This window comes from Mustela lutreola, chromosome 11 (genome assembly GCF_030435805.1).
Source record: "Mustela lutreola isolate mMusLut2 chromosome 11, mMusLut2.pri, whole genome shotgun sequence".
In the NCBI taxonomy this organism is placed as follows: domain Eukaryota; kingdom Metazoa; phylum Chordata; class Mammalia; order Carnivora; family Mustelidae; genus Mustela; species Mustela lutreola.
In genome coordinates, this window is record NC_081300.1 from 137802 (window position 1) to 164241 (window position 26440).

Consider the following 26440-nt stretch of genomic DNA (forward strand, 5'->3'; position numbering starts at 1 on the left):
TTCTTTATCGCCATTTCTTTAGGTCTTTTTCTTTCTTTTTTTTTAAGATTTTTTTAATTTATTTGACAGAAATCACAAGCAGGCGGAGAGGCAGGCAGAGAGAGAGAGAGAGAGAGAGGAGGAAGCAGGCTCCCCGCTGAGCAGAGAGCCGGATGCGGGGCTCGATCCCAGAACTCTGGGATCATGACCTGAGCCAAAGGCAGAGGCTTTAACCCACTGAGCCACCCAGACGCCCCTCTTTAGGTCTTTTTCTAAGGCTTTGTCTGATTCTGTGCTTATTTCTATGTGTTAGGGTCCACCAGCTACATCTTCTGGTCTTGAAAGTAGTAGCCTCACATAAAATGCATCCTTTAGGGCCACAGTCCCCTCTGGTCACCAGAACCATGTGCTTCAAGGCTGTCCCCCGTGTGGCCTGCGTACCCCCTCCTGTTTCGATGGGGCCCTGACTGCTGCGAGTCTGCTGGTAGGTGGAGCTGAACCCCCTCCTTGGGGCAAGAGTCCCTCTGGAGGGCTGTCAGTTCCAGCTGGTGACTCCCCCTGGGGTGTAGCAGGTGGGGGCTGCTTGGTGGGGCAGGGGGGCCTGCCAGGGCAGAGGAGACAGAGCCAGCAGGTTAGACGGAGAGTGCTAGAAGTGGTGCCTGGCAAGCCATGTGGAAGGAGGCAAGCACAGTAGGGCCCGTCAGCACGTCCGTTCCCAGAGCAAGCTCCCGCAGATCCCCGCCCCTCCGGTACATGCCCTAAAACTCGTCCATGAAGCTCCTTCATGTGTGCTCCATGCACTTTTCAAACTGCTGTCTCTGCGCTGGTGCTGAGTGACCTAGGGCACTAACCCTTTCAGGGCAGTGGCTCGGCATCCTCTAGCTCTTGCTCTCCTGAAATGAGGCCCCACTTGTTTTCAAAGCTCCCAGGGTTAAGCCTCGCTGGTTTTCAGAGCTGGGCATTATGGGGGCTTCCTTCCTAGAGCAGGTCCCTAGTGCCAGGGGTGCCCCTGGGGCTTGATGCCCTCCGTCCTCAGAGACGAACCCTTCCGCCATGCTCTTCCTCACATTGGTGGGTCACGTGCCAGGAATCGGTTTCCTGGTCTGCCCTTCTTGGCTATGGAAGAGCCCTTCTGCCAGCCTCCAGTGGTTCTCAGGGTGAGTTGCTGTCTGTGTGGTGGATGCTCTGGTGTGTCCCTGCGAGGAGGTGAGCTCAGGGTCCTCCTACTCTGCCGTCTTACCCCACTGTCCCAGGGCATTTGTGTCAGAACCTGTCTAGTAGAGCTGACTCAGGTCTTTTTCAGGGACCGATTCTGTTGACTTCTCCTTTTCCTTTCAGTGGGGCAGACTCTCCTGTTGCCTTGTGTGTCCTGTGATTTTTTGGCTGACTGACCACTGGACGTTCAAGTCTCATGATGTGGTGACTCTGGAAATCAGATTCTCCCCCTTCCCCAGGGTTTGCTGTTTTGCTCTCGAAGTTCTCTGGATTGTCGGCGGCGGGCTGTCTCTGTGCCGAGAACCAGTCTGAGGTGTAAGCTGCTGTCTCCTCGGGTCTCGTCCGAGCCTTTCCGTGGGCACGCACAGTCCCTCTTAATTCCCACCTGTGCAGCTGTTTCTGAATGTCCTAATGTGTGGCTCCCAAAAGGGGGCCAAGGGGGCCCTTGCCCTTTCAATGCCCTTGGCGTCGCTGGAGCTGGAGCTGGAGGGGTGGCAGCGATGGCCGCCAGGCTCGGTGTCGGCACCTGTGTGATGGGAAGCCACCGTCTGTGTCAGAGCGTAGACCCTGCTACTGGGAGGACAGGTCCCTGCCCACCTGGCGTCTGCAGGCTGTTCCAGAAATACGTGCACAGCTGCCTGCAGCGTGGCTGGGTGGCTGCGACCGTGCTGAGAGCTCGGAGAGACCCACACTGACAACTTCCCCTGCCTTCGGCAGATCCCACAGTCCCCAAAGAGTCCCATCAGACAGTCTGCCCCTGGGGTCGTTGCCTGGGTGGGGAGAGATTCCTGGTGCTCCCTGCTCTGCCCTCTTCCCAGGATCCAATCAGGCACCTTTTAACTTTCCATCTATTGTCAGTTCTCCTGACTGCAGTTTCTTATTTCTGCTTCTAAGCCTTTCGGTCATTTTGTTGGTTTCCTGTGGGTGGTTTTGGAGAGTTCCAGAGAGCTAACTGTAGGGAGGCGATGGGACTTGAACCCTTGGGGCCAGCTCAGCAGATGCCAGGATTATTTGTGGACTCCGTGAAACAACTCAAAACATGACCCCAGCATACCATCCTGGAGGTTGAGGCTTCCCCAAAAAGTGAGGTTTGGTGACACAAACTGGCACCCCGTAGGCAGGGGGTGAGCGCCGCAGGGAGTTAGCGGACAGACGGGACCAGATTGTGGCGCGCTCCGCTCAGCGCTCCGCGGGGCCACAAGGCCGGTGCGGGAGCCCCCCTCGGGTCCGCGGCGGAGGCCGGCCCTGCGGGCACAGGCGGCCCCTGCGCGCAGGCGTCGCGGTGGCCCTGAGGGCTTCCCCACCCCTGTGGCCCCGTCCTGACCGCCCCGTCCGCCGTTGCAGAGGAGGCCGAGCACAGCAGCTTCGGGGCCGGCTCGCTGTCCCGCCGGAGGAAGGCGCTGGCGCTGCGCGAGGACGGCCCCCGCCGGCGCGCGCACCTGCACATCGGCCTGCCGCACGACTTCCGCCCCGTGTCGTCCATCATCGACGTGGACATCCTGCCCGAGACGCACCGCCGCGTGAGGCTGTACCGGCACGGCTGCCAGAAGCCGCTGGGCTTCTACATCCGCGACGGCACGAGCGTGCGCGTCGCCCCGCAGGGGCTGGAGAAGGTGCCGGGCATCTTCATCTCGCGCATGGTGCCGGGCGGCCTGGCCGAAAGCACGGGGCTGCTGGCCGTGGACGACGAGGTCCTGGAGGTGAACGGCATCGAGGTGGCCGGGAAGACGCTGGACCAGGTCACGGACATGATGATCGCCAACAGCCACAACCTCATCGTCACGGTCAAGCCGGCCAACCAGCGCAACAACGTGGTGCGCGGCAGCCGCGCGTCGGGCAGCTCCGGCCGCTCGTCGGACAGCGCGGCCAGCCGCCACAGCCTGCCCGCCACCCCCGCGCTGCTGCCCCTGCAGCCGGACGATGCCGACAGCGACGACGAGCCCGACGTGGTGCTCGAGGGCGTCCTGGAGCCGCCGCGGCCGGCGCCCCGGCCCCCGGTCAACGGCGCGGGCCCGGCGTCCGCGCGGGACGGCCCCGCGCACCGGCTGCTCAGCTCCCTGCGCGCCGACCCGCGCCACAGCCTGGCGCTGCCGCTGCCCCCGGGCGCCGTGGAGGAGCATGGCCCGGCCGTGACGCTGTAGGCCCCAAACGGGCTCGGGGCACTCGGGGCACGCGCGGCCGCTGTGCTCCAGGGGCGGGACAGGAGCCGACCGCAGGCCGCGGCGCCTCTCCCGCAGCCGGCGCGGCCCGAACCCCTGCGGAGAACCGAAAAAGGCTGCTTTCCTTCAGTTTCTCCGCAGACCACGGGAGGCCAGAGGCGGGGCCCGGCTCCCCTGGCCGCGCGCAGGAGGGATTTCAGCGGACTTTCATAAATGAAGCTTTAAAATGACCTTTTTTAAAGAAGAGTAAATCCGCGGTTTCCGTGTGACTCTGCAGACACAGCCCGGAGGTCAGCCCTGGGGGCCCGGAGCAGGCCGGTGCATGTGGGTGGTCGCAGGCAGCCGGTGTCCAGCCTCGGGCCGCGCCAGCGCCGCAGGACGAAAACACTCGTGTGGCCTTTCCCTGCGCCCCGACGGAGCCCGAGGCCGTTGTGAGGTGTTGGCCGTGGGCAGGACGGACGCGCCCCCACGTGCCTCCAGGGGCCCGGGAAGCTCGCGGTCATCTGGATGTACAGTCTCTGTTGTCTCTGGTTTTAAATAACAAGCCGCTTGGAACCTGATTTTTACGCAGATTAAATTCATTGTCACTTCGCTTTGATCTTCAGCAATATTTATAAATTTAGTCATTGTAAAGGTTTCCTCATTTGATCCAGTTTTATACGAACTCGGTTTGTTCGAGTCCAATGTCCAGGAAGAAACAGGACACCTTCACTTGGAGAACCGGGCTCGGGCCCAAGAAAGCTTTCCTACAAATAACGTGTTTTTCTAGGAGCCTCCGGGTGGAGACGCAGCGGCTCCTCCTGTGGTCCGGCACCACCTGCTGCTCAGTGGCAACTGTCCTGCCTCGGGAGGCTCAGGCCACCAAGTGGAAAACACAATCTCACCATCTTCATTTTTGCTGAATCCATTAAGTGTAAAAGCCAATTATTTTTCTTTTGGAAACTATTTATTGGGCAGAAATACTTTTTATTGAGTAATTTTGGTCTGCCACGCCTAGATTTGATTTTGCTATTTGTGCGCTTTTGTTCCTAAACACAGGAAAGACCAAAGGTGCTCTCTCTTTGTGGTCTGGGGCAAGAGCTCAGATACACCCAGATTGATGGGCGCCAGTGAACGTGGGAGCATCTTTTCTGGCACCCAAGCAGTCAGAAGTGTTTTTGTGGTTTTGGTTGTTTTGTTCTTTTGGTTTTGGTTTTTTGTTTTTGTTTTTGTTTTTTGTTTTTTTACTACAGTAAGTATTATAGAACCAAAAACCTAATGCTACTTACTATCACAATGAAATGTTCTTTTACTAAGTTATTGCTGGTTATTGAATATCTTGTTGAGTACTGGGATCTGTTACCAAGAAGGAAATTACGTTTCTTACCATGTTTGAGCTAAGCAAATGTGAATAATTTTTTAAAGAAAGAAAAAAAAAGAAGCCTCCTCTGAGACTTGTATTCTGTTGTTCATAATTTTAGGAGTTCTGAATTTCTTGGAACAGCTGCTTGAGTGTATTTTTGTACCCATATCTTCACTTCTGCCTTTTTCTTCTTAAATAAAAAAAAAAAAACTATGATGTATTACACATTAAAGTTTTCTTGGTTTTATATATCAAAGAATAAAAACTTTTTCATTACATTTAATATTTTTCACTTGTGTTCTAAGTACTGGAGAGATTATTAGTGTTAGTGATGAGGAGAGATACTTGCCCCTCAGAATGGAATTCCTCTAATATTTACCAAGTGCCTGTCATGTGCCCTATTTTTTTTTTCACTTAATCCTCACATGTGCTCCATGAGCCAAGCAGCATTACAAATGAGAACATGAGCTCAAACTCAAACAGGTAGTAGGTCATTCCAAAGAACTAAATTATAATTGTATTTGATGGGAGATGGATGTGTCTTAGGTCTAGGAACTTCTTAAGTCCTTTTGAAAACTGTTTCTAAATATTTATTATCAGCTCTTCCTAAACACACCCAGGCTTGCAAAATGGCCATTCAAGCTTTTTCGCTCTGACATCAGTAAACATACAGCGCATAGCATCATGATGTACTCATTCAATCATCCGATGCTATGGTGAGAGCAGCAAGCACCAGGAATTCCGGGAAGAAATGTGCTTTCTACAGGCATTCATCAATTTAACCCTTTCAGTGCCTTCTCTAGTTTATAGTTGGGGAACCTCCAAAAGCTGGCCCATCCCCCCGCACATTCCAAGGAGATGGAGCTGCCCGTGCGGGGGGAGTGGACGCAGGGCTTGCCTGTGTGTGAGGCGCACACCCCTGGGTGCACGGGGGGAGTGCAGGTCTCCCTGACCCAGCAGTCCACAAGGCCAACCCTGGGGCATATGGTGCTGTCCAGAGGAGCCCACCTGGCAGCGGGTGATGAAGCTGTCCAGGAATCAGAAGTTAGGTGGCATCTTGCAGAATGACACAAAGTGACCACACGGGGGGGGGGGGGGGGGGGGGTTCATGGCAAGCTGCAAAGGTACCTGGAAAGTACTGATTGTTTCAAAATCCAGTTGAGCTGAAGTCTGAGACAAGTCTTCCAAAAGAAGGCCATTACGTTATTTTCATGTCCCCATCAAATGTTTTTTGAAAACTCTGATCCACCTCCGGGGTCCTTATTTCCAAGATGACCAAGAAAAGGAGGCATCGCTGTCATGCTCGAAAGTGCCAGGGCTGCACATGGTCCCCCTGCGGCACCAGCTGCACCCGAGGACGCAGGAGGAAGTTGGCCGCCGTCGGCAGCGTTTCTGGGACGAGCAGGTACCCCCAGCCCCGTGAGCCTGCTTTGCTGTGGGAGCCTGCACCACAGTGAGGTGGTCAGCCCTGCCCCTCAAAGCACTGAAGGACCCGACACCCTGCTCCAAATTTCCACCTGCAGATGCTACCGCAGCGCCTCCACCAAAGCCCACGCAAGGAGCGAGGTCCTCAGGGACTGAAGGAAAAGTGTTCTCTGGAAGCAGGTGAAATGGAGATTGGACTTCAAAAAATATGTAAATGAATGAAATCTCTGATGCAAGTATGAACCAAACAAGCACTAGGCTTTGCTCCAGTGTGTTCTATGCTGGCATGGAGACCATTATGTGACACCAGGTGACCTGCATGTGTCCTTCCCACTGTGCAGAAACATTTCCTCTTCCCACCGTGCTCTACCCTCCATCTTGCCCCAATGTCTGATTCCCAGGTGTCCTCAGGATGCCTCGTTCCAGAAGACGCCCGAAGCCGACTTACAAGTTCTTTTTCCCTTTTTCCGTCTCCTCTCTCCTTGCCTTGTTTTCTTCCCCTTTATCTTCACAAAAAGAGGACTTCCGGGGACTGAGAACTGTTCGTTACTGAGCCAATTTCCCAAAGAGTGGAATAAAGTCTAATTATGTTAATAAAAAGCAAACAAATGATTTAACGTTGGTCTCTCCAGCCCAGGAAATGACTGCCACCTTCTAAATGCCTTTCCCCAGGGAGATTTGAAAGTGAACACATTATTTCTTGACCCAAACCCTCTTAGCCTCAAGCAATCATCCAGGGCAGTAAGGGACCCCTCATGGCTCTCATGGCTGAGCCAAATCCGGTCACTCACTCCTATGTGGCTGAGACAAACACAGGGCTTTCTGACTCAAAAGTTCATATCCCTGCACTGCACAGAACTGACAGGGTACCCTAGAAAAAGTCTACCCGACACCCGATTTCTCCAGGGCCTCCAGGTGTTCGGCGGGAGCCTGGGGACACCATGAGAAATCAGAGCCACGTACAGAGCTGACATCAAGTATCTTCATGTACCAAAACAGAATCTCCACCCTCAGACCCTGTTTATGGCCCCTCGTCTTCCCGGATACCCGTCCCAGCTACCCACAGAGTGCTCCAGAAACGCAACTCACAGACACACAGTTCCTGAGGAGGGACAGCTGTGTGGACATCCACATGGGTCGACACTGAAACAGTGTTAGGCAGTGTGACGTACAGAGCACAAAATATGGGCCGGAACCAGCTGTCTGGGAATGGGGCCGCAGACTTTTCCTTTCTGACTCTTGGAGGTTTTCAGAAAAATGCAAGCAATCCATTCTGAAGTCAGAAAAAGTGCAGAATCTCTCACTTAACAGGAAAAGTAAAGTAAGTGAAGCAGATGAGAATCGTCGATAAATCCTAGGACTGCGGTATGCTTGGAGGACCATGAGTGCTCTCCTTTGAAAGGCTCCTGGGAGACAGTGGGATTGTGTGGGGATTTTTTAAACCTTTTCCTCTGATTATAAATAAGTATATACACACACACACACACACACTCACACACATACATACATGTATATATATATATATATATATATATATATATATATATACATGTATATGTATATATTCTCATTCTGGAAAATCTGAAAAATAGCACGGACATGAAGAAGAAAACCACCCACAGTGATCCCAGCAGACAAAATCACGCTGACGTTTGAAGGTGCTTCCTTGGATAACTCAAGAGACGCTAGATAAACGAGAGACCCCCCAGCACGTTGCATTTGACTTTTTCCTGAAGCAATAAAAATTGTTCGAAGGCAGTATTTTTAATAGCTGCAAAATAGGAACTAAACCTAAGTTAAGTTGGCCATTTTCCTGATAGATACTACATTACTGACAGAGCTTAAATCACAAAAAGTATGTAAGCTTAATACATAAATTTTAGGTTGGGTTTCTGATTATTTCCTTAGGGCAGGTGGCTAGAAATGAAATCACAGAGTCAAAGGTTATGAACAGGGATGCCTGGGAGCCTCAGTCTGCTGGGTAACTGCCTTCAGCTCAGGTCATGATCTCGATCCTGAGAACGAGCCCCACATAGGGCTCCCTGCTTTGGGGACCCTGCTTCTCCCTTCCTCTCCGTCTCTCCCCCATTTGTGCACTTTCTCTCTTTCTCTCTTTCCCTCTCTCTCTCAAATAAATAAACTTTTTTTTAAAGTGGGGGGAGGGGGGTATGAACACTTTTAAAGTTAAAAAAAAAAAACCCTCACAGGAAAATTACAGCAAAATAGCTGAAGAGTAAACTGCCAGACCCCTGTAAACCCTCCTAGAGAACTTAGAAGGTGGCTTCTGTCTTTATGCTCTCTCTCTGCCATGCTCCAGAGTGCCAGCGTCTCTAGAGGGGAGCTCTTACACAGCTCTGACACCCTAGTTCTTCCATCTAGTGTCCCAGTTTTTGTGGCTGCCACCCTGGGACATCCCCATGAATGACTGGCTCTAGCGGCCAGGGAGCTTGCATTCCTGGGTCTCATGGAGCCATAACAGAGACAGTCCTTGGTAGGCTACCATGCGCAGGGCCCTACAGGCAACAGACTGGCACACACCCTGAGTCTCTCTGTAAAAGAGGCCTATCTGCTTGTCCTGGAGCTTCAGCCTTAGGGCAAACTTCAGGCTTGCCACACGTCTAGAAGCTACAGAGGTGCCCTCAAGGAACATGGGCCAGGAGACCTCCAGATCACCTGTTCTGGTGGCCAGCAGGGCTTATGTTTGTGGCCCCCACAGGACTGTACAGATTTGTATATTTTTAAAGCTGTTGCCTGAGTATCTGGCTTCCAGTCAACCTGGATCTAGGTGCTGACTGAGATCTCGCCCACTGGGACACTGATGAGCCTTGGCACACCCTCAGCAACTTGGAGCCATGAAAATAGGCTGCATGGATAATCACAAGGTACTAGACACAACAAAGAACTAGGGCAAGTTTGAATGATAATGTTCATCTCCCACAGAAGGCCACTCCTCAGAACTGAGACAGATGGCTGTTTCATCTAATACATAGAAACACGCGGAGAGAATCAAGGAAAATGAGGAAACAGAGGAATATATCCCCCCAAAAGAACAAGATAACACCTCAGAAAATAACCTTAATGAAATTGAGACAGGTAGTTAACCTGATGAAGAAGTCGAAGTAATGCTCACAAAGATGCTCACCAAACTTGAGAGAAGTGTGATGAACACAGTGAGAATGTCAACAAAGAGAGAGAAAATATTAAAAAGTACCAAACAGAAGTCACAGGCTAAAGAATAAAGTAACTGAACATAAAAATACATTGTCTGGGTTCAGTAGTAGGCTAGATGAAGCAGAAGAAAGGATCAATGAACTCAAGCACAGGGCAGTGGAGCTCACCCAATCAGAGCAACAAAAAGAAAAAAAAATGAAAAAAGTGAAGACAGCTTAAGGGACTTAAAGGATAACATCAATGGAATAACAGTCACATAATAGAGCTCCCAGAAGGAGGAGAGAGAGATTATGGGGCAGAAAATCATTTGAAGGAATAGTGGCTGAAAACTCTCCTAAACTGGGGAAGGAAACACATCCAGGTCCAGAGCCTAGAGAGCTCCAAATAAGGCAAACACAAAGAGACCAACACTGAGATACTGAGACACATTATAATTAAAATGTCAAAAGTTAAAGACAGAATCGTTAAAGCAACAAGAGAAAACTTGTTATATACAAGGGAACCTCCACAAGACTATCAGCAGATTTGCAGTAAAAACTCTGCAGGTCAAGGGGGGATGACACAGCATATTGAAAATACTGAAAGAAAAAACTCCAAACCAAGATTACTCTACCCAACAAAATCATCATTCAGAATCGAAGATAAGACAAAGAGTCTTCCAGACAGCAAAAGAACTAAAGGAGTTCATCGCCACTAAACCGTCCCTACACGAATGTCGAAGGGATTTCTTTAAGCTCAAAAGAAAGGGTGCTCATTAATAACAAGAAAATATATGAAAGTATAAAACTGACTGTAAAGGTAAATATATAGTAATAGTAGTTAATCACTTATAGCTGGTATGAAGGTTAGAAGACGAAAGTAGTGGGGTGCCTGTGTGGCTCAGTTAGTTAAGCATCTGCCTTTGGCTCAAGTCATGATCCCGGGGTCCTGGGATCAAGCCCCCCATCAGGGAGCCAGCTTTTCCCTCTCCCACCTCCCTCTCATGCTCTCTCTCATGCTCTCAAATAAATAAAATCTTTTCAAAGAAGACAAAAGTAATAAAAATTACTATAACTACAGTAATTAAAGAATACACAAGATAAAAAGATGTAAAATGTGATATCAAAAACAAAACGTGAAAAAGATTCATGATCATCTTAATGGAATGAAGTTAAGAAAATTAAGTTTTTAAAGTTTCTAAAAAACATAAAATTTGGTAGGGACTAAATATCTACAGCTTTAGAACATGTGTAAACAAATTATTTTCAACTTAAATTGTTATAAATATAGGTGATAATTGTTATAAATATATGTAAGCTTCATGGTAACCACAAAGCAAAGACCTGTAATAGATAAAGAAAAGAGAAAGAGAAAGGAATCTAAACATACCACTGCAGAAAAAAATCATCAAACCACAAAGAGAGAAAGAGAAGAAGAAACAGAGAACAACAAAACAGCCAGAAACCAATTAAAATGGCTGTAATTACATACCTATAGATAAATATTTTCACTGTAAAGGGACTAAATTCTCCAAAAGATATAGAGTGGCTGAATTCAAAAAAATTTCACTTGACAGAAATGTGGGTTCAAGTGCAACACAAGTCATGCACAAGAATGTTTATAGCAACCATTGCTAATGGTCCAAAACCAAAAGCATAAAATGCTCATCAACAGTAGAATGGACAAATAAATATATTTTACACATCTATGTATCTATATTTTATCTGTATTTATATGTCAATGTATAAGAACAATATATTCTTATGATGGGAATTTTTACAGGAGTGAAAACGAACCACAGCTATCTACTGCAACCCAGATGAATCTCCAACCATAATGTTGACCAAAAAGAGCTAAACACAAGGAAACATACTGACATATTCCATCTACACGAGGGTCAGCAGCACTCACTGATGGTGTTGGGAGGCAGAACAGTACAACCACCGAGGAGCAGGGTGGGGAGAGCGTCTGGGAGGCATCATGAGGACTTCTGGGGACTCATGTTCTCTTTCCTGTTCTTGGTGTATTTGTTTTGTAAAGAACCCACTGCACTGTGCATTTGTGATTTGTGTACTTTTCTGTATTTGAGTTTGACTTCAATAAACAGATTAAAAGTGATTTTAATGGTTAAAAAAACCAAGATCTATTCATAGGCTACCTATAAGAGACTCACATCAGATGTAAGGACACACACAGATTGAAAATGAAGGGATGGAGGAATGCAAACGGAAACCAAACGAAAGCTCGGGTAGCTCTGCCTCTATCACAAAAAATAGACTTTACAGGTGGCCTGGGTGGCTCAGTCAGTTAAGCATCTGCCTTTGTCTCCGGTCATGAACCAGGGGTCCTGGGATCCAGCCCTATGTCCGGCTCCCTGTTCAGCAAGAAGTCTGTTTCCCCCTCTCCCCTTGCCCCGTCCCCTCCCGCTGGTGCTCTCTCAAATAAATAAGTAAAAAAAATAAATATTTTTAAAAAATAAAAAATGGACTTTAAAGCACACTAATAAGAGACAAAGAAGAGCGCTACATAATGATAAAGGGGTCAATCTAACAAAAGATTATGTTTGTAAATATTTATGTACCCAACATAAAGGCTCCTAAATATATAACACAAATATTAACAGACTTAAAGAGAGAAATAGACAGTAATGCAAGAATAGTGGAGATATTTAATACCTAACTTTAATCAATGAATAGATCATCCAGACAGAAAATCAAATAAGGAAACATCAGTCTTAGATGAAACATGAGACCAGAAGGATTTAACAGATCTATACGAAACATTCCATCTGAAAGCAGCAAAATACACATTCTTCACATATCTTTTCTGAACACAGTGGTACAAAACTGGCAATCAATCACAAAATGAAACCAGAAAATTCACAAATGCTACTGAATAACCTAACAGTCAATGAAGAAATCAACAACTTGAGACAAATGAAAATGGAAATACAACATATCAAAATTTATAGGATGCAGCAAAAGCAGTTCTAAGAAGGAGGTTCATAGCAAGATATGCCTGCCTCAAGAAACAAGAAACATCTCAGACAACCTAACTTTACACCTCAAGGAACTAGAAAGAGAACAAGCATCGGAAGACTTCGTAGAAGGAGACAAAGTACAAAGATCAGGGCAGAGACCAACGAAATAGACTAACAAGACAAGAGAAAAGATCAATGAAACTGAGAACTGGATATTTGAAAAGATAAATTTGACAAACCTTTAGCTAGACTCCCCCAAGGAAAAGAGAGAGCTCAAGTAAATGAAATCAGAAATAGGAAAAGTTAAGATGGCCAAGGATTGAGGGGACCTAAGCTTGTCTTTTCCCTCAAACATAGCTAGATAGTTATCAAATCATTCTGAACACCCGAGAAACCAATCTCAAAGAATAAAAGCTGCAAGTCTACCAGTAGAAAAGCAACCACATTTTGGAAGGTAGCGGTGCAGAGAGTTGAGCTGGGGGAGATGTAGCTGTGGATACAGAATCAGGGAGGGGCCTGCTTATGGAGGCTACAGTGAAGTGTTATAAGCAGCAACGCACAGAATCAGAACGTTTAGATGTCTACTACAGTGGGGCACAAGCCTGGCTTAAAGGCACTCAACTGGCGAAGTGGGGCAGAATCCCAGGTATGACAGCACGGCCTCAGGATCCCCAGGGTTGCAAGAACGGGTGATGCCTAAGTGCCACGCTGTCCCCAGGCACAGGTGCAGGGAAGCCACTGAGAGCAATGGATCTAGGAGGGGCTTTCTCTTCTGTTTTGCCATAAAGTGTGAACCACTGCACAGGCATGTGACCACTTTCCAGGGACTCCCCAGCAAATGGCAAAAGTACAGCAAGACACACCGCACCCCAGCAGGAACAGCAGGGGTCCTCACCAGGAGAGTCCCTAAAATTTGCATTTTTGAAATTCCTGTGCCTGAGATAAAAAAAAGTTCAGATAAGGCAGGGTGAATGCAGGGTTCTCATGGAAACCAGGGACACAGAGTGATTGGCTGCTCTTCTGTGAGGGCTCACTGAAGAGTGGAGGGGGTGCATTTTCAGCTCCAAGGCTAGAGGACAGGTACAGCCATATTCATCCCACCTACCCATGCTGAAAGGCTTCAGTAAGCAAAACACTGCCACCTAGTAGAATCTGGAGCCATGTACACCAAGGCCTGGTTCTCTGTGTCCTGGAGGCACATTTCTACCAGGGCAAGTCCACCTGAGAATCAGCTCAGCCAGCCCCAACCCCAGAAGACCAGCACGAACAACTAGCTCGCACCAAGTTTGCTGATCATAGAGCGCTGCAAAGCTTCAGCTCTAGAGGAAATAGGATCTACTTCCCTTTATCCTTTTTTTTCCTTTTTTTTTTCTTATTCAATTTCTTTTCTTATTTTTATTAATCTTATTTAATTTGTATATATAGTTTATTTTTTATTTTCATTTTATTCTTTTATTTGGGGACCAATATTCTTTTTATAAAGATTTTACTTATTTTAGAGAGAGAGAGAATGCAAGCGAGGGGAGGAGCAGAGGAAATAGAATTTCAAGCAGACTCCATGCTGCACATGGAGTCTGATACAGGGCTCAGTCCCACAACCCTGAGATCATGACCTGAGCCAAAATCAAGAGTTGGGTGTTTAACCTACTGAGCCACCCAGGTGCCCCTGCGATCTAGATTCTTTTAACAAGGAGACCAAAATACACCCAGGATCCAGGTTTTTGTTTTGTTTTGTTTTGTGGTTTGTGGGGTTTTTTTCCTTCTTCTTTTCTCTTCTGGACAAAATGACATGACAGAGAAATTCACCCCAAGAGCAAAGCAGGAAGTAGAACTCAGTAGGAATCCCAGACAAACAAAACCTAAAGGCGATTTCGCACCAAACCAGCCCTGTAAAAAATTGTAAGGAGAACTCTGAGTGGAGAAAAGAAAGACAAGAGCAACAAAGACTACAAAGGACCAGACAGCATCATCAGAAACACCAATTCTACAGGTAACACAATGGCACTAAATTCATATCTTTCCACAATCACTCTGAATATAAATGGACTAAATACTCCAATCAAAAGACATAGGGTATCAGAATGGATAAAAAAACAAGATCCGTCTATATGCTGCCTATAAGAGACTCATTTTAGACCTAAAAACACCTGAAGATTTGAAAGTGAGTGGATGGAGAGCCATCTGCCATGCTAATGGACATCCAAAGAAAGCCATACCTATATCCAGCAAACTAGATTTTATTATTTACTGTTAATATTTTTGCATTTATTTATTTATTGAGAGAGAGAGAGACAGCACATGAAGGGGAAGGAGCAGAAGGGGAACAGAGAGAAAGAACCCCAAATAGGCTCCACATCAAGCACAGAGCAGGGTACAGGGCTCAGTCCCATGACGCTGAGACCACAACCTGAGCCAAAATCAGCAGTTGGGAGCTTAAGAAACTAAGCCCCCAGGTGCCCCAAGCAAACTAGACTTTAAAACAGACTATAACAAGGGATGAAGAAGGGCATTATATCATCATTATGGGGTCTGTTTACCAAGAAGACCTAACAATTGTAAATATACATGCTCCCACCTGGGACCACCCAAATATATAAATCAACTAATTTTAAACAAAGAAACTCATTGATAATAATAAAATAATAGGGAACTTTAACACTCCACATACAGCAATGGACAGATCATCTAAGCATAAAATCAACAAGGAAACAATGACTTTGAATGACACACTGGACCAGATTGACTTAACAAATATGTTAACAACATTAACATTAACAACAACATTCCATTCTAAAGCAGCAGAATATGCACTCTTTTCAAGTGCACAGGGGACACTTTCCAGAATAGATCACATACTGGGTCACAAATCAGCCATCAACAAAGTACAAAAATACTGAGATCATAACATGAATATTTTCAGACCACAACATTATGAAACTTGAAGTCAACCACAAGAAAAAATTTGCAAAGAACACAAATACATGGAGGTTAAAGAACATCTACTAAAGAATAAAGGGGTCAACCACAAAATTAAAAAAATAATAAAAATAAAAAAATACATAGAAACAAATGAAAATGAAAATATGTTTGTCTAAACCTTTGGGATACAGCAAAGGCAGTCCTAAGAGGGAAGTATATAGCAATATAGGCCTACCTCAAGAAGCAATAAAAGTCTCACACAACCTAACCTAACACCTAAAGGAACTAGAAGAGGAGCAGCAAAGAAAGCCTAAAGCCAGCAGAAGCTGGGAAATAATAAAGATTAGAGCAGAAATAAATGATATAAAAACAACAACGATATAAACCAGGAGAACGGATTAATGAAACGAAGAGCTGGTTCTTTCAAAGAATTAATAAAGTTGTTAAGTTTTATTCAGCCAGAGTTATCAAAAAGAAAACAGAAAGGACCCAGATAGATTAAATCATGAATGAAAGAGGAGATATTATTACCAACACTACAGAAATACAATTATAAGGAAATATTATGAAAAACTACATGCTAACAAACTGGGCAATCTTGAAGAAATGGACAAATTCCTAGAAACCTATAAAATGCCAAATTTGAAACTGGAAGAAACATAAAAATTTGATCATACCCATAGCCAGCAAAGAAATCCAATGAGCAATCAAAAATCTCCCAACAAACAAAAACCCAGGGCCAGTTGGATTCCCAGGGGAATACTACCAGCCATTTAAAGAAGAGTTAATACCTATTCTCAAACCATTCCCAAAAAATAGAAATAGAAGGAATACTTGTAAACTCATTCTATGAAGCCAGCATCACCTTGATTCCTAAACCAGACAAAGACCCCACTAAAGGAGAGAATTACAGGCCAATAACCCTGATGATTATCAGGGTGATTATCAAAAATTCTCAATAAAATACTCGCAAATCAAATCCAACAGGACATTAAAAGAATCATTCACCATGATCAAGTGGGATTTATTCCTGGGCTGCAAGGGAGTTTCAATATTCATAAATCAATCAATATGGTATACCACATGGATAAAAGAAAGGATAAAAACCATATAATCCTGTCAATAGATGCAGAAAAAGCATTTGACAAAATACAGCGTCCTCTCATGATAAAAATCCTCAACAAAGTACTGATAGAAGAAACATACCTCATTATAATAAAGGCCATATATGAAAATCCCAGAGTTAATACCATTCACAGTGGAGAAAAACTGAGAGCCTTTCCCCTATGGTCGGGAACAAGACAAGAATGTCCACTTTCACCATTACCATTTAATACAGTACTGGGAGTCTTAGCCTCAGCAATCAGACAACAGAAAGAAGTAAAAGGCATCCAAATCAGCAAGGAAGAAGTCAAGCTTACACTGTTTGCAAATGACACGATACTCTGTAGAAAACCTGAAAGACTCCACAAAACAAAACAAAACAAAAAAAAATCACTAGAACTAAAGCATGAATTCAACAAAGTTGCAGGATATAAAATCAATGTGCAGAGATATGCTGCATTTCTATGCACCAATAATGAAGCAGCAGAAAAGCAGAAGGGAAACCAAGGAGTTGATCCCATTCGCAATTTCACCCAAAACAGTAAGATACCTAGAACTAAGCCTAACCAAGGAAGTTTACCTGTCCTCTGAAAACTATCAAATTCTTACGGATGCAACTGAAGAGGACACAAAGAAATGGAAAAGCATTCCATGCTCAGGGACTAGAAAAGCAAATATTGCTAAAATGTCTATGCTGCCCAGAGCAACCTACACGTTTAATGCAATCCTTGTCAAAGTACCACCAGCACTTTTCGCAGAGCTACAACAAGCAATCCTAAAATTTGTGTGGAATCAGAAAAGACCCTGAACTGCCAAAGCAATTCTGAAAAAGAAAAGCAAAGCTGGAAGCATCACAATTCTGGACTTCAAGCTGTATTACAAAGCTGTGACGACCAAGACAGCATGGTACTGGCACAAAAACAGACACACAGATCAGTGGAACAGAATACAAAACCCAGAAATGGACCCACAAATATATGACCAACTAATCTTCAACAAAGCAGGAAAGAATGTCCAATGGAAAACAGACCAGCTCTTCAACAAGTGGCGTTGGGAAAACTGGACAGCGACATACAGAAGAATGAAGGTGGACCGCTTTCTTACACCACACACAGAAATAAAATCGAAACGGATGGAAGACCTAAATGTGAGACAGAAATCCATCAGAATCCTACGGGAGAACACAGGCAACAACCTCCTTGATATTGGCCACGGCAGCTTCTTACTAGACATGTCTCCCAAGGCAAGCGAATCAAAACCAAAAATGAACTCTTAGGATTTCATCAAGATCAAAAGCTTCTGCACAGCCAAAGAAACCATCAACAAAACTAAAAGGCAGCCTATGGGGTAGGAGAAGATATTTACAAATGATGTATCTGATAAAGGGTTAGTATCCAAAATCTATAAAGAATTTATCAAACTCAACACCCAAAAAACAAATAACCCTGTTAAAAATAACCAAACCAAAACAACAACAACAACAACAACAACAACAACAACAACAAAAGCCCCGGCAGAAAACAGGAGCAGACATTTTCCCAAAGAAGACATACAGGGGGCCAACGGACACATGAAAGATGCTAAAAGTCAGTCATCACTAGGGAAATACAAACCACAACCACGATGAGATCCCTCCTCACACCTGCCGGGCTGGCTACAGTGAACAACACAAGAAACAACAGGAGCTGGCGAGGAAGCGGAGAGAGGGGGGACCCTCTGACACTGCTGGTGGGAGTGCAAGCTGGGGCAGCCCCTGTGGAGAACAGTGTGGAGGTTCCTCAAGAAGTTAGAGCTACCCTCGACCCCGCGACTGCGCTCCTGGGTACTTCCCCGAAGGATACAAAGTGCGTTTTGAAAGGGCACCTGTACCCCAGTGCTTACAGCAGCAATGCCCATGAGAGCCAACCTGTGGACAGAGCCCAGACCTGCGTGGACCGATGACCAATGACCGCTGGAGAAGAGGCGGTGTCCCCACCACGGGATACTGCGCCGCCGTCAGAAATGAAATCCCGCCATCTGCAGCGACGCGGATGGAGCTGGAGGGTGCTGGGCCGTAGGACACGGGTCAGGGAAAGACAAATTTCCGATGGCTTCACGCGTAGTGGAAATTAAGAGACGAAACATGAACAAAGCAAACCCTAGACAGACTCCAGGACAGACAGAAACCGAGGGTGGCTGGGGAGGAGGAGGCCGGGGGCGGGCATGAGGGAGGCGCTTGTGGCGAGCACCGGGGGTCGTAGGGAGCGACGGACCGTGAATTCTCCTCCTGGAACCACGAGGGCACCGGAGTGTCAACGAACACTGGAAACCGAGAAAGCGCAGACGCGCGAACCCGGGCGGCGAGCACTGGAGCGGCTCGGGGGACCCCGGCGCGGCGTCCGCGGACAGGCCCGTCCCGCTGCCCCGCGGTCCGGGAGCCCGTCGACCCCGTGCTTCCGCTGGGGGTCTGTGGGGTCTGTGCTCGAAGGGCCCCGGACGGCTGTCACTAGCCACGCTGGTGTCCCCACAACGTGCCAGGCTGCGCCTTCGCCGACCCGAGCGCGGTCCGGGGCGCGTCGGAGGGGCGGGGGGCGCAGGGACCTTGACGCGGACTTCGGGCCCCAGGGGAGCAGCGCAGACGGGACCCGGCCCTTCCCGCGGACGCAGAACCTGTGCGGCCTTCGGGGCGCAAGCCCAGCCGGCCCTCGCGTCACCCACCTCGCAGGACTGCAGGGTCGCGGGACGGAGGCGCCCTGGGGCTCGGTGCCCCCGCGGAGACGCGCGTCCGGCCCGACCGTGCGCAACGCAGACGCCCGCCCAGGTGGACGTGGGGACCGGCCTCCGCGCTCACAGGGGCAACCGCTGGGGGTTCGCGGGCTTCCACGGCGCGGGCGGGACCCCGAGTGCCGCGTCCGCGACCGCAGCCCTGCCGCGCCGCCTTCCCTCTGCCGGGCCGCGGGCGCACGAGGACCCCGTCTTCCTCCGCGGGGTCGCCGGGCTTTGAAGCCGCAGGCCCGAGCCCGGGTTAGGGTCCGCTCCCGGCGCCGCCGCGGTTCTCCTCGGGGAGGGCGTCGTCGTTTCGGCGGGTAGAGGCCAGACTCTGATTTCAGGGCAGGGCGGTGGCCCCCGCGCTCACCGCGCAGCCTGCGGGTCCCGGTCGCCCCCGCACCGTCTGAGCGAGTGAGCGGAGACCCGCCCGCCTCGTGACCAGCCGCTGCCCTGCCCGGCGACAGGCCGGCCGCTCCCGGCTGCGTGCGGCTCCCGCCACGGCCCCGCAGGAAAGCCCCGGAGCCCTGCGCGCCCGCCGGCTCGTTCGTGCGGACAAAGCGGCGCCGCTTGCCCCGGACGGACGAGGCCCCGCTGGGCGCGCACGGGCCGCACTGGCGGCAACACCGAGCACCGCACCGACGTCTCGCGGCGGCTCTCGGGAGTCGTCCTGGGCGTTTCCCTGCGCCGCGGTGCCCCCGGCCCGGTGGTGCGTGTCCTCCCTCCGCCCCGGCGGCGATGCAGGCGCGCGCGGAGCCGTGTCTGTCGCCCCGGCTGTCGCCCGCCCGCGCTGCCGGCGCTCCCGAGGCGGCCGCGGGAGAGACACGGGGGTGGCTGTGCCGTCCACACGGCCCGCGCCGGGCACTCGTTCAGGCCGCCCGCACGCAGCCCGGCACGCCGCGGAGGCTGGTGATCCGCGCTTGGAAATGAGCGGGTGACGGGGGCGCCTGGGGGGCTCCGTGGGGTGAAGCTCTGCCCTCCGCCCGGGTCGTGGTCCCGGGGTCCTGGGATCGAGCCCCGCATCGGGCTCTCTGCTCGCCGCTTCCCTTCCTCTCTCCCTGCCCCATCTCGGCCTACTTGTGATCTCTGTCCAATAAATCATAAATAAACCCTTTCAAAAGAGCTCGTGATGGAGAGCACCCCAGCCCCTGCTCCCCCGTCCCCCCGAGGTCGCACACATGGCAGTAACGAGGAACAAGAAAGGAGCGAACCAAGTGGTCGCTTCTGTGAAGCAACTTCTGCTCTTGGAATTATCAAGCTAGTAACCGACGCCCTTTCTCTCCGGTCATCACAAGCTTTTCAGCAATTCAGTAACCAAACGCACAGCTTCAGTTAACCCTGAAGTCGTTTATTTCAGACCAAAGCTCTAGACGGTCTGGAAGCTCTTCGGATAGAGGCGACGAGAGTGCGGCTCGGCAGACGGTGGACACGGCCCCACCTCCCGCGCTGCCGGATTTAAACACGAAGACATGGAGTGTATTTGAATTACAGGCTATATGGAATCCAAGCTGTCTCCGTTTTCACGCTCCAACTGAATTTTCAAGGTGAGGAAAAACCTGTTTGCTCTATTTACTTTCGTCCCGTCTCAGGCTAGGAGCACCTGGCCAGAAACCACGGTTAGAATGTACATCTCTAGGAGCCTCCAAGTGGGTGGGTTGAGTCTCTGCAAGTTTTTCAGTCCAGCATTAATGACTGATTCTCACATATTTTGGAAGCCCACGTCATGCAGTAATGAAGACCTCGTTCGGCCAAACTTACATAGTCAGAGTGACTTCTTCTGGCCGCACCCTTGCACATACGGACCTGCAGCAGCTGCCGGTCTTGTAAATGGAAGGGTACCTTCCCCTGACCCGAGTGAATGAAGCAGACACGGAGAAGCCGGGCGCCCGATGTCCGGAAAGAGCCTGTGGGAAACCCACACAGAGTGTGTTCAGCAGCCGAAGCCCTTCGTCTTGTTTTACTGGGCTTCAAGCCACCCTTGGCTTCTTTCTTAGCATCTTGCTCCGCCCAGACATGTCATCTAAGTCAACATAAGCCTTGCGAGGCAGACACATGTATACAGCATAGACCCAGGGACATTTGGTCCAAATTTGCTTTAGGAAGAAGAGATGCGATATTATGCCTATAGTGAAATATTTACAAAATACTGTAACATTGCTGATAATCTCAAAGGATGCCCACAAAGTTTTAATGAGAAAACACCATTGGAGGAATAGAACATTATCACATTAAGGGTAGCAGCATAATTTTTAAAATAAATATTAAATTTTAGTTATTTTTTAAAAGACTTTCTCTTTCTCTCTTTCAAGGTAGAGAGTGGAGGTGGGAGGGAGGAGCAGAGGCTCAGATACCGAGCTGAGCCCAGAGCCCAACTCTGGGCTTGACCTCACAATCTGAGCTCATGACCCATCTGAAACCAGGAGTCAGACACTTTGTCACCTGAGCTGCCCAGGTCCCCCCTAAATATTAAATCTTGAAGGAAGGAAAATTAACCATTCTGACCCTCTTCCTGTACACTGTTACCGTCATAGGCGGGCAGACCTGGTCAGTGAGGGGGTGCAGAGAGGAGCAGGGAGAGAAATCTCCTTGATTTTAATGATTTTTCCAAGATTTTCATGCTAATCCAAGTAGTTTGATTTATGCAATGCAACCTGACAACCTGGACTGAGGCAGACTCAATGTCAGAGAGCAAGACGACTGTTACGGGGCCGTCTGGCTGGCTTGAGGGGAGAGCATGTGACTCTTGATCTTGGCGTCCTGAGTTTAAGCTCCACGTTGGGCACAGAGCCTGCTTTAAAAAAAGCAAAGCCACAAACATGGTTATGGAGAATATGCCATGTTCCCAACTCTTTGCATCTGCCTGTCTAGTCTATTATATTTTGTATATAATATGTAATTCTTTTAATACTTTATTTGAGGGAGAGAGTACACACAAGCAGGGGGAGGGGCATCTGAAGCGGACGGCACAGAGCGCAGAGCCAGACGCGGGCTCCACCCCACCACCGAGACCATGATCTGAGCTGAAATCCGGAGCTGGACGCACAACTGACTGAGCGCCCCCCACCCCCCGCCTCGTGCCCTGTGTCCAGTCTTTTTGTGCAGCCCCTGGCAATCCTGTGGGAAAGCAAGTTACAGGCTGATTTATCCTTACGCAGGGCACTGCAAGTAAGCAGCTTGCTAATGAAGGTTTAGGAAGTGACAAAGACCCATTTGCTATTTCTAGTGCATGGAAAACAACTAGGATTATACTGAGACCGTTTCTGAAGAAACACAGAAGGCAACACTGTCCCTTCCCTTGCCATTTTGTAAATGGAAAATCCCACATACGGGACAAGAACTTGGCATCCGTTCTCACATACAATATGATTAAAGTAAGTTCATTTTCAGAACTTCTTAAATATGGAGAAATTAGACAGGGGATATTGTTTAAGTTATACTAAGTCCCTCAGACATTATGGTAAGTATTTTGGATCCAGTTCTAAATGTACATTTAAGGATTTCTTTCTAAGTGGGAATCAAACAGATTAGAACTTACACATAGGGTAATGTCCCAAAATCATTAAACTTTTATTACTGAGTAGGTCTCACATTGAATTTACCAAGTTTTTCATTTTAGTTTTTAAAACACTGAATTGACTCATTTAATATTTCAGTAACAATAAATCTATTCTTAGTATCTCCCACTTTATCTCTAGTCATCAGATCAGTCGGCGCAGACTGTACGCAGACACCAGAACAGCAGGAGCTCGGCTAGGAGGCGGTGGGAGCGTGTGCCCGCATGTGACTCGCGCTTCCTGCTCACCTCGGGGTCAGAACCTTCCTGGGTGAAGCGGCCACGACCACCACATGCAAATAAAAATGAAGTCCACAGTGAAATAGACTGAGCCCCGGCGACGGAACCCTCGAGCCGCTGTAGAAGCAATGTCAGTTCATACAAGGTTCTTAATTTTCCTTAAGATTTGGTTTATTCATTTGACAGAGAGAGTGAGGGCGAGCACACAAGCAGAGAGGGAAGCAGGCTCCCCGCCAAGCAGGGAGCCCCATGTGGGGCTCAATCCTGGGACCCTGAGACCATGACCTGAGCTAAAGGCAGACGCTTCACCGACGGAGCCACCAGGCGCCCAACGTTCTCAGTTTTCTAAGTCACTACAAGAGCACCTTGGAACTGAATGTAGCTGAAAGGCCTTTGTGGGTGCAACATGGTGTCGTGTCGTGTGACCGGAGTGGGGCGGCCTGTCCCAGGCTGGGACTGACCAGGGGCTCCTCCAGTAGGTCCGAAGCTCCCGCGTCCATTAGCAGGCTTCCACTTGTGCGAGCTACCTTACTGACACATCTTCGCTGCACTCAGTCCTCTGAGAGCACATATAAACCCTAGACAAAGTGTGTTTTATTCATCTGAGAGAGCACGTGCAGTGTGTGCGAGGACACAAGCTGTGCAGAGGGAGTCCGACCGGGGCTGGATCCCAAAACCCTGGGAACATGACCTGAGCTGAAGGCAGGCGCCCAAGCCACTGAGCCACCCAGGCGCCCCATAGTTTTCAAAAATAACCAGAAATCAGCTTCCCTCCAAAGTGCGTAATTCCCTTCAAATGCCCTCTTCTGAATATCCCATTTTCAGAAGTCCTCTTCCACAAACAGCCAACTTTAGATGTCTCCTGCCCTTTTTAGGACCGAAGACACTTTCCTCTAACAAGACCCTAAACCAAATCTGCTTGGAAGCTCTCTCCCACGCCCACGGACACCGTCTGGGGCGGTCACACTAACACACGCGTGTGGGTGCTGGGAGCGTGGGCGTTCCTGCTTATTCTCCGAAGCTTTTCTCTGGGCCACTGTTTCATAGTGCAGGAAATTCCGTGTCTTCAATCTCCATTTCTGAAAGCTGCTTCGGAGGAGGTTGGGAAGCAAAATGAGACAACTTATCTGTAAACCGGCAAACTTTTTTCTGGATTTTATAGCTCAACTAACACTATTCTCTTTTCAGATAGAACTGCATACCTATATGCAAAAGTTGTCTTAAGAAAAACTGAGCCATTAAAACCTTACTATCCGTTGCTATTAGTCATTCAATTTTCTCTAGCTTACTTGTAGATAAATGGTAAATTATTTAACATTATATCAAACTTCCCAGATCATGGATTGTAAGCTATAAACAACCGATTTCTGAAAAAACATATTCATTCATGACAAAGAATTCTGAATTTGTATTTGAACAGAAGACCACACAATCTTAGTTTACTTGTAGTAAATATGCTTATATGGTTGCCGAAGTTTGGTTTATAATTTCAATTTTAATAAAATTTTAAATTTTTATTGGAAAACTTCCCTCCTGAAAAGGATTCCGTATATTTCTTTTATTTAAAAATAAACATAAAGCTCACGATTTTGAGTGGGACAGAGAAGAGCGGTCAGGGAACACCTTCTTTAAAGGCTATGAAAAGCTCCCCTGAGCTACTACTTAGCACCTTCTAGACGGTCGACCCTCAAAATGTGTCCGCAGATCACCTGAGCGAATGAATGGCTGGTATCAGCGTTCGTTCTCAGTATGACAATACGGTGGACACACACAACATGTTTTTAGTCTGATTTTGGTCAATTTTCTAAGGTTTTTCTACTTTACCAGGATGCCCTAGAGATCTCGGGACACGAAGAGCCAGGCCTGCGTCTGCAGACAGTAGGCAGAGTATGAGGCAATGTGGCACTACTGTTAGGGACGGGGCACTCTGGGGAGTAAATGGGGCTTCAGTGGGGTGATCAGCTTGTCCATGCTTGCCCGGAAGGGACCGCCAGAGCAAACTGGGCCAGCGGGTGCCTCCACCTCTGACCCCACTTCTCGGCTGTAAAATGCAGATGAAGAGGCGACAGTCTCACCTCCCAGCACGACGGCTGCCCTTCTACCATCTGGCTCCCTCCCTACGCGTGGCCCCCCATAGGCGCCCGTCTCCGCGTAAGACGCAGGGGTGCCGTGAGGACCAACCGTTTAGGGCGCAGAGTGCCCTCCAGCAGAGCCCAACACAGTGGCGCTATCATGGGCGCTACCATTCAAGAGTTCAGCCCATTTCCTAGCGATAGCAACAGCTGACAAGTGTCTAGAAACACGGCTTAAAAACTAGAATAAAAACCAGGCTGGAGTTTGAGGCCTCATTTCTCTTCTTTTTCTAAGAGTTCTGTGTCGCTTTGTCTAGTGAGCGATTAAGAATCTAGACCCACGCGGTAATCACCGGGCGCAAGGGGCTGTCGGAGGAGGGCGGGAGAGCAGGTGGGCGGCTGCCCCACGGCTGCACTGGCCTGGGAGCCTGCCAGGGCCCTCGCCCGGGCCGCTGCCTCTGCGAGCAAGACCCTCAGAACTTGACAAAGAACAAGAACTGCGCGCACCTCTGCAGGGAGACTGAACTGGCCTGGATTTGAGGGAAGGAGGCGTGCACCCAACACCCACGAGGCCGGTGGCACCAGCCCTTTCCTGATGCAACGTCCTAGGAGAGCTCTGGGAAACCATCTCTGCCCAGAAATGCCAGTCCAGTGTGGCGGCACAGCAGCTCTGCAGGGTCTCTGTTTCTGGGGTTATCTGCTGGCGTGTGGACAAGGGTCTTCCAGCTCCCCACTGGCTGTCTGGGACCAGACCGGCTTCTTCACCGCTCCGTGATGGGGGTGAAGGGCCGGCGTCCGTGCCACGGGCCAGCTCCTCCTCTGCACCTGCGGCACCCGTGCAGGGACCGTCCCTGGGTGCTGCCCTGGGCTCCTGCCCACCTGGGCTGTCGGGCCCAGCCCTGCACGCTCCCAGCACGGTGCCGCCTGCCGTCAGAGGTTCGCCCCAGGGCCCGTGTCATAGAAGCAGCTAAGGGCAGCCCCTCCCTACAACCCCGTGGCCGTCGCCCTGCCTTCTGAGCTGGCAGCCCTGGGGGGGCTGCCGTGCCGCAGTGCTCTGGGCCTCCTCCAGCCCCCTGCTGCGTTCCAGCCCACGCATCTGCCCTTCCCAGGCCGTCCACTCGCGGCTTTTTGACGAGAACGTTCGTGAGCCTTCTGGTGAGGCTGAGACCCAAGACATCGCGTCCAGTTCCCTCAGCTGCGTGAGAAGCCGGGAAGCGGACCGACGTGCCTCCAGAGAGGGTCTGACCCGGAGGCACACAGTCCCCGGGGGAGGCGGCATGCTGATGGGGGGGGGCAGGGGGAGCGATCATAGGAGCGTCCACCAGCAAAGCGACCGGCACAACACCCAGCACACGGACCCTGCCCGGCGCAGCCTCGACAAAGCCACGCTCGTGGCTCCCCGACATCCGCTTCGACCGCTGGAGGCCAACATTACAGAAGCATCAAGAATCTCTAGCCACGTCTCTTGTGGGGACAGAGGTGGCTCACTGGCCCTTCTGGGTTATGCTTTCACAGTGACAAGTAATGTTTTTAGCCAATAAAGATTGCTCTTGAGTC

The 26440-nt window shown here is 49.2% G+C and overlaps 1 protein-coding gene across 1 annotated transcript in view; it reads left to right on the forward strand.

Annotated features, from left to right (window-relative positions):
• PARD6G (par-6 family cell polarity regulator gamma) overlaps window positions 1-4978 on the forward strand; it is a 78565-nt gene extending 73587 nt beyond the window's left edge. The window contains exon 3 of the mRNA XM_059139291.1: window positions 2539-4978. Coding sequence (XP_058995274.1) covers window positions 2539-3335 — 797 coding nt within the window. The 3' untranslated portion in view covers window positions 3336-4978. The remainder of the gene's footprint in view (window positions 1-2538) is intronic.
• Window positions 4979-26440: the final 21462 nt, after the last annotated feature.